Raw genomic sequence first — 12131 nt, forward strand, 5'->3', positions numbered from 1 at the left:
AGTATGACGTTTTTGTCAAGTTTTGGACAAAAACATGTTTTTCCAAAAAATGGTCAGATTTTGGACGACATAAAATTTTGGACCAATTTTATTTTTCAAAGATTTTTCACATTTTGGACGACATAGTTTAGTTTGACGTTTTTGTCAAATTTTGTACCAAAATTTTTTTTTTTTTAAATGGTCACATTTTGGAGACATAGTGTAGTATGACGTACTACATAGTATAGTATGACGTTTTTGTTAAGTTTTGGACCAAAAAAATGTTTTTCAAAAAATTGTCAGATTTTGGACGACATAGTATAGTTTGTCGTTTGTGTGAAATTTTGTACCAAATTTTTTTTTTCAAAAAATGGTCACATTTTGGACGACATAGTGTAGGATGACGTTTTTGTCAAATTTTGTACCAAATTTTTTTTTTTTTTTTTTAATTGTCAGATTTTGGATGACATAGTATAGTATGACATTTTTGTCAAGTTTTGGACAAAAAAATGTTTTTCCAAAAAATGGTCAGATTTTGGACGACAAAATTTTGGACCAATTTTTTTTTCAAAAATTTTTCACATTTTGGACGACATAGTATAGTATGTCGTTTTTGTCAAATTTTGGGCCACATTTTTTTTTTTTTTTAAATGGTCACATTTTGAACGACATAGTGTAGTATGACGTTTTTGTCAAATTTTGTACCAATTTTTTTTTTTTTAAATTGTCAGATTTTGGACGACATAGTATAGTATGACGTTTTTGTCAAGTTTTGGACAAAAAAATGTTTTTCCAAAAAATGGTCAGATTTTGGACGACAAAATTTTGGACCAATTTTTTTTTTCAAAATTTTTTCACATTTTGGACGACATAGTATAGTATGTCGTTTTTGTCAAATTTTGGACCAAATTTTTTTTTTCAAAAAATGGTCACATTTTGGACGACATAGTGTAGTATGACGTTTTTGTCAAATTTTGTACCAAATTTTTTTTTTTTTTTAATTGTCAGATTTTTGACGACATAGTATAGTACGACATTTTTGTCAAGTTTTGGACAAAAAAATGTTTTTCCAAAAAATGGTCAGATTTTGGACGACATAAAATTTTGGACCAATTTTTTTTTCAAAAATTCTTCACATTTTGGACGACATAGTATAGTTTGTCGTTTTTGTCAAATTTTGGACCAAATTTTTTTTTCAAAACATGGTCACATTTTGGACGACATAGTGTAGTATGACGTACTACATAGTATAGTATGACGTTTTTGTCAAATTTTGGACCAAAAAAATGTTTTTTAAAAAAAATTGTCAGGATTATCAAGATCTAATTTTAAATTTCTAATCACTAAACAGTTCTCAAAATGCCTCCTTCTAAACAGACTAGAAGTTCACTGGCCCCGGGTCATTTTAAGTTTTGATGGTGTAATCCAGAGTCACATTGTTGTTGGATTAATCAACAGGTCATACCACAATTTTGAAGTCAATCTGCTACAAATGTCATTGGATTAGAAATTAAATTTTTAAAATTTCAACCACAGGGTACAGGAAAAGGCCTTAAGAAGAATGAGTTGATTAATATCAAAAGATGTTTAAATGAATTCACATGAATAAAAATGTATTTATACGCCAGATCAAAGTCACTCAGGCTTCACCCATATTTGTATGTTTTACATAAATTCTGCTCCAGAGACTCGGTGTGACAGGTGTTTTTAGGTTTGTTAATATGGCCGCAGTCAATTTCATTAAACTTTAAAATGAAAAAGTAGAAAGGGCGGATGCAGCCTCATTTGCTCACAGTTTAAATAATTATTCCTGTAAAGTGTTTGAAGAATCACTGCTTCTTATTAAAATCTGCATTTTACTTTTTCAGTCTAAGCCTAACTCACAACAACAAAATATTCTGTGTGTTCTCCAAAATAATCCACTGTAATTTTCACTATATTATGACTTATTACATGGTGAGAATGCTTTCCTGTAACGCACAATGCATGAGCACAGTTCCAGTCTGTTCACAATGGTCAGTATTACAAGGTCAGCTGCCAGGTTTTGCCTGGCTCAGCAGAGCTGTGCAGAGCCGCTCAGCTGACGGGGCTCTTTGCTTGTTCGCGGGGCTCTTTCGCGAAGGGGCCCCACCGAGCGCGCCGCTCGCAAGCATTCAAAAGCACTGGCCATAAATGAGCGCGGGTGAACGCCACGTTTAACACTGCATTCTCAAACACACAGCAAGGACTTTGGATCACAGCCAAAATGCCAGGAACGAAAGGTAAGTGACGTACGCGAGCGAGAAAGAAATAGAGTCAAATGTTTTATATGCAAACATAGCTTTCTTCTAAAGTATTGGTTCTCAAAGTGCGGCCCGGGGGCCAATGGCGGCCCGCAGAAACATTTCTGGCGGCCCACAATGAATTACAGTTGATAGTTTTAATCCAGGAGCTACTAAGCTTGTTAAATGTTTATTGGACTTTACTGGATACAGACCAATAAGTGTAAACAAAAATACTGGGTATTTACCTGGTTTCTATATGGTGAATTTTAGTGTATTATTGGGTTATAAGCTGGTAATAAGCAGGTAGCTACAGCCCCCAATTACTAGCTATTTACCCAGTAAATATATGGTAACAGAAATGTGTTACTTGGTATTAACCTGTAATTAGAAGGTAAGAACAATGGCCAAAATAATAATTACCCAGTAAATTATAAAGCGTTATATTAACGCTTATATTACTTAACGCTAAACTGTAGAACTGTAATCTGGTCATTAAAATTATTCCAAATGGAATTTCTTTCTGTTTTTTTTTTTCGTTTTTTTTCCTTTGGCGGCCCTCAGCCCAATGTTGGGTTCCTAAATTGGGCCTCAGGTATCAAAACTTTGAGAACCCTTTTCTAATGTTATTCACTTTTTTTTCTCCAGGTAATAAGTCGGACAAGAAGTCAGCTACCAAGGTAGGACAATCACAAATCACAATTATGACGTCTCTCAGTTTGAAAATGTTCCACCTAACCTACGTTTGCTTGGATTTCACAGCAACCTCAGAGTCCTAAAGAGCAGCCGAAGAAAGCTGATCAGAAAGGAGATGACAATAAGAAGCAAGGAGGTAAGCATTTGTACCAACTTCATCGTGATTTGGCCGTGTTGTTGTTTTTTTCTTTGTATGTGTGTCCCCAGTGAAGGATTATCCGTATCCGTGTGTTTCATCCCAATAGCAGGACAGCCGAAGGGAGAGAAGCAGTAACTTCCAGGCGTTTGTGAAAATGGCTTTGGAGACACTGCTGGGGTCCTGTCGACGTAAACACGGGGGTCCTCGGGGCAGACAGGGCTGAGTGCACATCCTCTATCCCCCCCCCCCCCCCCCTGAGCCTGTTGTGTGGCCCTGCTCACCTCTCACACACACACACTGTCCACTGATCCAAAAAGAATCTCAGAAAAATCTTTCCCTGACTGTCAAACAGTCCATGCATTTTTCTTGTAAATAACTATGATTCAAATAAAGAAATATTTGGTACAGCACTCTGACTCATGTGCGTCTCTGACCTCTGACCTCTGACCTCTGACCCCCCCACCCCCTCCCCCTCGACATTCACCAATCAAACAAAGACGTCCGTCCAGGTTTCATGTAAAATTTTTATAAAAATATCACAGGTGTGTCAGTGCCTTCACACTCACAGGAGAAGAAATAACTGAAACAAATAAATATTAGAGTTAAAAACACATACATGTTGGATTAAGTGATATTTGTGCCTAATCCCTGTCCAAACATTGTCAGTTTTTTTTTTGTTTTTTTTTTGAAAGATAGAGACAGAATGTGATCAGTCTGATACAGATTACAGTTACATCATTAAAAGCAGCAGTGACATAAAAAAACTCTGTACTTAAGGATAAATATTTAGTATATCACATTTTAAATATTGTGTTATGAGGTTGGAAGAGAAGTTAAGACATGTTTGCTCGACAGTAACACGCGGATAATACCCTGATTCTTAACTTTTATTTGTCGCACAAATACAAACTAAATACTCTTTTTTCTATCAGCTACATTAACAATTCTTTAAAGGAATTCATCAAACAAACACAATCGGGAAACGGCACCACCACAATAATTCATTTAGAAATGTCGTGATTTGAAATTCACAAAAGAGGAAGTCACAGACGCGATGATAAAACTGCTGCATTAAAACCAGAGCGTGTGCTTTTATCGTTTCCCTTTAAAATTCAACTCTATGTTGTTTAAACATGCTCAAGAGACAATCTCTCTCTCTAAAAAGGTAAAACGTTAAATGTATATTTCTACGTCTTAATAAAAACAAATCCCACAAAAAGACCAAATCTACGGAGCCCCGGACATGACATGGTCAAAAAAAGATTAAATTGTAGCTATATTGTGCGCACAAAATGCTATTTCGTGGCCACAATTGTGTAGCTGTCGCCCCTCTGGCTCTACCCGAGACCTTCGAGAAGGTGCGCTCAATTTGCTTACCCAGCTGCCCAGGAGTTATATTATTATCACTTCATTCGCACATTATATTATTTCGTGGCCTCAAAGTAGTATTTCGTGGCCACAAATTACTATTTTGTGGCCACAAAATAGTATTTTGAGGCCACAATTTAAAGGTGCATTATGTAATAAATCATAAAATCCTCCTAATATGTCACAGAGAATCAGGAATAATGTTCATATAACAAACTGAACTCACCAACAACAACAGTACAGACAAAATATTTGCATTAAAAAATATATTTTGCAGACTGCAAATCATGTTTATGTTTTAAAATCATGTTTTGGCGTCATGTGGCGCCACCTACCGCGGTCTACCAATCATTGCAGTCAGTAGAGTCTCCGCTGCAGAGCAACCACAGGTTGCCAGTTACGTCACGTTACTTTGGTATTTTGAATTTGAATGTAGTAACCGTTTTTGGCCACATTCTTACATATGGACCCTTTCATTTATGTTTTGACCATGTCAGGTCCGGGGCTCTGTACAAATCAAACAATGAGCAATGATTATTCTTCTGTCACAGACACGCATGTGCCACCATTTTTGCTTTAAAAATCGTTCTGCAGCACTCAAGAGCCACCAGAGCGTGTTAGATCGATCTGAAAACTGAACATATTTCCTAAATTGTTAAAAAATGATAGTGTCCAGCTGTTTAAGAAACGATTTAGCCTTTAAACAAAAAAAAAGCATCGTCAAAAGGCTCGGAGCAGAGAATCAGAGGTGTACTGTTGCATTCTTTTCATGGGATTTGTTGCTAATTGTCAGTTTTAAACGTTATAACCTACGATTGTGAAACACTTGTGGTGACTGGGGAGGGAAAAAGGAAAACCTCACCAGACCCCGTAGGGCAAACGCTGCAGTCTGCTGCTGGTGGTGAAAACCTAAGATAATCTTGTGTGTCCACAGAAAGGAGCAGCAGATCTCCACCACCACGCTGACAGGTATTGATTGTGACTCACAGTGAGACATTGGCAACTGCTGTCACAACACGAGGGCTCGATAACTGCGGATCAGATAAAAAGGGATGTGATATGGAGAAAAGGAGGGAGGAGGAAGGAGGGAGGAGGAGGAGGAGGAGGAGGAGGAGGAACGGGGCGACCATTTCATGGATTTCAACACACTAGTCCCCAGCAGGGTTACAGTAATAGATTATCCCCGGGCCAACGTCAGTGCAAACCTGTGTCGGCTCGCTGTTATATACAGGTTGAATGTGATCTAATGCAGGATAAGTTCACAGTGCAGACAGTGGATTAAGCAGCCTGACATCTCTCATTATTGCTTCCTTCATCTCTAACTCTGTCCGTTGTCATTAGAGAACGAGGCGATACAATATCCAGCAGCCAAACGTCACCCAGTGGCTCGTCCAGCTCAGCTCTGACCACTTCTGAATGGTATGATGTGTGATATCGTCCTGTAGGGGGGGGGGGGGGCAAAGAATACATCCTGGGATTCATCTTTCATTTGTTTATACTCGTTTGACAGATTTAGAAATATGTTAATCTAAACCAGAGGTGTCAAAAGAATATTTCTATCAGCTAGTTTATAGAAACTAGGAGGTTTTTGACCATAAAAACAAGTTAATGTATGTAAGTAGACCTCCATAACTAACATTTATGTGCAACAGGACCACTCTATGTGAGCTTTAATCTTCACTGTCTAAATTTCCCCACTGCAGGACAAATAAAGGACTTATCTTATCTTATCGTACATGTGGCTATGGCACAGATGCCAGCGAGGTGATAGAATATAATAGACACAATGAAATACCAATCTATGGACACAATGAAATACTAATACATAAGCGTGTTTACTCTTTTAATCATAGATGTCCATTTACTTTATTTCAGCTGTATTATTTAGACCGTTTTTGATATAGATAGATTTATTTCGCATCACATATATGTATGTTTTTACCCGCGACTGAAAATGGGCCCCCGGGTCATTTGAGTGTGACACCCCTGATCTGAACCCATCACTCAACACATCTCACAGTGCACCACAACAAAGTCCCCCGACCCATAAATACAGCTTTCTATATATTTCTATATAGAGCATTTTACATATTCATGTCATGGTCGTGATCTTAAACTTGAGTAAGAATCAACAGCTTGACCTAAATAAGATGCCACGAGAGTGTTATTTTAATTACTATCCTTTCATTATGCTCCAATCATTTATTATGCTCCTGCTCTGCCCCGGCGATCAATACAGTCGTCTTGTGTTTTCATCTTACCTCGTCCTCCTCGATGTAGTCCACACTGGAGTTGAACACAGAGCCCAGGTATGTCAGGTGGAGAAGCGCCAACGCACTGAACGCTATGTTGATGGTATAGACCCATAGTTTCTGCAGAGGAGGGGGAGACAACACATCGTTTAAGAACTACAGGGAAATTAACCCATTATTTCAGACTTAAAGGGACAGTGTGTAATGTAACATTGAGGGTTTATTGGTAGAAAATGATATATAAACACAAACATGTTTGTATGAGTACAGAACAAAAACAGAATACCTTCACTGGAAATGAATCAACTACAACATTCAACCACTAAAACTAATGTTTCTGTTCAGAAATGCAAGTAAATAACTATACATTTGAAATCATAATCAAGAAATAATGATGTGCGTTACTATTTTTCCATTAGCTCCTTTTAGCTCCTTTTAGCACGCCTACAGTCGAACTGGAGCGGTCTGTTTATTAAAGGTACAGAGCACTATTGAAAATGCATGGAAAACAATAATAATTTTATTTTAGCAGTTAAAGAGGCTCTACATACTGGTATATTAACCATTAAAGAAACATAAAACATTCATTCACATCTATCTATCTATCTATCTATCTATCTATCTATCTATCTATCTATCTATCTATCTATCTATCTATCTATCTATCTATCTATCTATCTATCTATCTATCTATCCTAGCTAGATTAGGCTAGATAGCGCATGTGGCTAGGCTACCTATCTATTACTAGATTTCACTAAAACATTTTTGTGGGAATTAATCAAAAACTCATACATTGAATAAGTTATTGTGTGTGTTTTAGGAGTATGGAAGGTGTTATTGACACATTTTGGGGAGAGAGCCTGGTTCCAGTCTTTATGCTAAGGTTTAGCTGAACCTTCATATGCAGCGTAAACACACAGCGGTCAAAGACAATAGGCTAACAAGCAAGTGAATCAGTGTATTTGCTAAAGTGGTGAACTCGTCTTTTAACATTCAAGCAAAACAGAAAGAGCCCAGTGCTAACAAAAAATGACTTTCTCTAAAAAAAAAAGGGTGAGTGAGCACATTATACCTTTTTGTTTCGGTGAGTGCAGTTTGCTCGACATTGCTTTGACAGCACACAGGCGTCAAAAATGGCCGCGAGCCTCTTCCGCAGCACTACAGCAGAGAACAAGACCAAAGCATTGACATGAAGCTGAGAGAAATATAAGAGATAAATCACAAGCACCGCGGTGAGCAGGAACAGTGTGTAACGGTGGGTGCAATTACCCGTTACTGCAAAGCTAAGCACCTTTTTCTAAGCAGGAATGGTTCTAGTGTGGGAAAGAGACAACATTATAGGCCGACTTTTACCATGTTCAATGTACGTGATGAAGCCCAGGGATATAAGTACTGCGCCCAGATGGAAACTCAAACCCTATCACACACAAGAGGTGGAATTAAAACGAGCCACATGTTGACACAGACACTTTCCAGAATTAAACGGGATTACGGCTTTACACGGTACTCACGTGCAGAAGGGCGCTGGCCGTATACGTCACCATGATGGCGGAGAAGGTCCCAAATTTGAGAGCGCTCTTAAAGACATCTGTGAGATGAGAGCATCGGCTCGCATTAGTGTGTCTCTACAATTTCACTCATAACATGAATAAAGAAGCAGCTGACATCAAGGGTTATTATAGTTAATGACAACTAAGTCTAAAACTAAAACTAGCAGTGAAAAAATAGTTTAGTTAAAGGACTCAAGATAGGACCACCAGAGTCCCAAATATAAGGATTTAAATGATTAAAAAGCTGATTTTGCATAATATGAGAACTTTAACTGAAATAAAAATAAAAATGACAATTTAAAAAAAAAAAAAACTAAAACGAAATGAAAACTACAATGAACATAACTAACTAAAACTAAACTTCATTCTGGAATACAGATCATTTGAAGTTTTACTTTTGATTTACCTGCAGCTGTTAAATGTTAAAGAATGAAATTAAAGGATTTGATCATCCATATTTGGTGTCACGCATTCTTTCATCCTTTTCAGCGTCTACAAGTCAAGGCTTTCTCTTAATACCTGAAAAACTAAGACTAAATAAAAACTAAACTGAAATAAAAAAGCCAACTGAAAGACTAAATAAAAACACAAACTAATAATGAACATTTCAAAACTATAATAACCTCGCTGCCATCGAGCATTTTTACTTACAGGTGTGCAGAAAGCGAGACATGGGCATATTCCATGACGTCACCACCTCCACCATCGACCGGGGGAACTCTATATTCATGGGTTTAGACACAGTCATGTCCCTGTGAAACATATGGTTAAAGGTGAGTTAAGAATGTAAATAAAGACGTTTTTATTCTAATATCATGCATGCACGCAGTATAGTTTCTGACCATTTGACGTTGTCTTTCTCCTCGGTGAAGCCTGCCCCAGCCAGAGTGGCAGTAGTCTCGCTGAAATACCCGACAAAGTAGTTGCTGAAGTGGAAGGACATTGTGTCCTCGTACGCCAGCAGCCACCTAATGTGAACGCAGAAAAAGAAGATGGATTTAACAGTGTAAAATTCAGACTTCATTTGTGAATATTAAGCTAAAATACAGTACGTACTTTGCCAGTGTGCCTCTGGGAAGCAGCAGGAGAAAGAGAGAATGACGTCGACGTTAATGTCAGTGGCACATATCAATTCACACGTTTCTTGATTGAAACTCGCTGTGTGATGATCTACAGTTTATCTCACCACAGTTTTCACGACGGTGAGACAGTTGTGGTGAGTGTGAGGGTGAGACCTGGAGCACATGTGGTGTGGACACATGCATGCAGGTAAAGATGATGCATGAGAAAATTCATTGAGGTGGACAATTAATTACCTGATCTTCCTTTTCCTTTTACTGTAAAAAAAAAGAAAAGAAGAAAAAAGATATTACATAGAAATACAAGTAATACATGAGTGGAAATATTATATGGTTATGGTTATTATACCCTATTTCTACAAGTTAACCTAGTTCCCTGTGTCCTAATGAACATGTCTGTGACATGCTTTGGTCAAAATAGCAGTTCGATCACTCTGCCAAAACAGCCCTGCTCGCTTTTGAGCGCCTGTTTCTTTAAATGCAAATGAGACACAGGAAACTACGTCGGCGTCACTGAGGCTCTGGCAGCTAACAGCAGTTAGCATTTGGAAAAGCGGCAATCATTTGTCGACTCTAGTCGGCACATTGTTGTCATATAAAATGTATCCGCTGGACACGTAAATCCTCTGAGGCTGGAAGTTTGTGTAGAACTCTGTGCTGCACTGTGGAGCCAAGAATAGAACACTTTGCGGACTTCCGCTCTTCCGGATACACTCTTAGAAATAAAAGTGCTCAGTAGAACCATATAAGATTATTTGGCTTGTCCTCATAGGAGAACCTTTTTTGGCTCCAGGTAGAACCCGGAGCACTTGCTTCCGGCGCCGACGCGAGTGGCAGCCTTTCTAGCAGCTCCGGGTGTTCTCACTTTAAATTTCTTTATTTCTACCTTGAAGGTAATTTTCTAACGTCTTTATATTTTTTATATCTTTTTGATTTTTTCTTTTTAAACATTTGTTTCAGTTTATATTTAGACTGTACATATAATTGCATGCCTCTTATGTTTCTATCTTGTAACATATTCTGGAGCTGCTGAACTGTGAATTTCTCTGTGAGATGAATAAAGTATCTATCTATCTATCTAACCTTTTTATAAATGTTCCACCAAGAACCCTTGAAAAACCCTTTATTCGGGAAGTTTTAAAGGGTTCTCTGGATCAAAACAGTTCTTACTGGAACCATTAGTGTTACCAAGAACAACCCTTTCTTAGGGAAAGTGTTTTTCAGAAGCAAATGGTTCCAGGTAGAACCTCAGCCCTTCCAGAAAGACCATTTTGGAACCCTTATTTCTAAGTGTACTATTGCCCTCGCCTGCACTCTTGCGTTTTTAGGGACAAAGTGGAGCTCTGTGAGACAATCATTTTAGGAATTTTGCGTCAGATTGCGTGTGGAAGTCAACATCGCGTGTTTCATCTCCTGTAGGTGGACCACAAAAACATGAGTGAGTCATATTTTTTCACACTTTGCCTACTCATAGGGCCAATATATAAATATTTAAATGATTAAAAAGTTGATTTTGCATAATGTCTCCTTTCAAAAAAAACACATTTTGATGTGTGTTGCACTCACCTTCGTAGTAGTTTGTCTCCGTAAACCGGTATGAAATAAGGGAAGAGGTATGGCGCCACACAGTTGGAAATAACAAGGCAAACTTGGCTCTTCACCCAGCTAACAGAGACTTTTGTAAACCATGAAAAGCTCTAAGGAAGTGGGGGGAAAAAGAATAAGACAGCGGCTAGTGTCAAAAACAATCCTTGTAATAGTCCATAAGAAAGAGTGACGTATCACACCTACCAGCTTACGTCCATCCAGAGCTTCTTTGTAGCTGTTGAAGCTGATCCAGGGCCCAAAGATGACTGTGCCCACAAAGTAAATATAGCCCATAAACTCGATTGGGGAGGGCACACTGTCCACGACACCTCTGTCCAAATCAAAGGCCAGAGAGATGGCTTTCATGGCAACCACCATCTGTGAACCTGGGTGACAGCAGCAGCAGCAGGATTTAAAGAGTCAGCAGAGTCCAAAACAAACATGTGTCTGATAGAACTGTGTCAAACGTGTGGCCCACCTCTCATCTTGTGCCATTTGGTGGTGTCCATCATGTGAAGTTCTCTGATAAGAGTGGAAAAAAGAAGAGTTTCAGTGCTTGAAGCCTCGACTTGCTGAGAATCACAGGAGGTTTGTCTTACCCCAGCAGCAGGTAGATGAGCACGGTGATGGAGAGGAAGGTGCCTCGCATGGTGGAGTGGCGGCACAGGAAGAGGAAGAGGTAGCAGAGGAGGCTGAGAAGGACCACCCAGATCATGTGAAGCTCAAAGAACAGGTAGAGCGCGTAGAAACCTCCGGCCACGGTGCCCAGATGCTTCACGAAAGACGGAAGGCCTGATGAAGAATATACAGTATAACGCGGGGGGTGATTATGCTGACACAGCGCATATATGAAAGGAGCAAAAAGTGAAGTGGACTCTCACCGAACAACCAGAGGAGCCGACACAGCAGGCAGATAACCAGCAGCTGCCATACCTGCTCCAGACCTTGCTGAGCTGTCGGCAGCAGGCAGCCGTGAGTGAGCTCCTGGAAAAACCTCTGGCGGCTTAACGCTGCCATCACTGGACCAAACACTGCATTGTTACAACAACAAGACAGACACGTGTGTGTTACAAGCATTCAGTTCAATCATCAGTGAGCCTTGGAGGTCAGAGGTCAGCCGCGTCATAACAAAGACATGAAAATGGTATCCACAGTCTCTCTCCTTACCAGGATTGAAGAGGAAAACCCTTCATCCATGAATTACTAGGACGCTCCTACA

At 39.0% G+C, this 12131-nt stretch overlaps 1 protein-coding gene across 1 annotated transcript; it reads right to left on the reverse strand.

Annotated features, from left to right (window-relative positions):
* Window positions 1–5780: 5780 nt before the first annotated feature.
* LOC310931558 (protein-serine O-palmitoleoyltransferase porcupine-like) lies at window positions 5781–11929 on the reverse strand (the record flags this gene model as incomplete). Its single annotated transcript, XM_083894739.1, has 14 exons — window positions 5781–5882; window positions 6705–6815; window positions 7769–7854; window positions 8050–8113; window positions 8208–8284; window positions 8898–8998; window positions 9089–9214; window positions 9303–9317; window positions 9563–9583; window positions 10892–11022; window positions 11117–11298; window positions 11391–11434; window positions 11512–11704; window positions 11794–11929. The coding sequence occupies 14 exons, from the start codon at window positions 11927–11929 to the stop codon at window positions 5781–5783; spliced, it is 1389 nt and encodes a 462-aa protein (XP_083750865.1).
* Window positions 11930–12131: the final 202 nt, after the last annotated feature.

The sequence above is a fragment of the Microchirus variegatus genome (assembly GCF_963457635.1).
Source record: "Microchirus variegatus genome assembly, chromosome: 9".
NCBI classification, from domain to species: Eukaryota; Metazoa; Chordata; class Actinopteri; order Pleuronectiformes; family Soleidae; genus Microchirus; species Microchirus variegatus.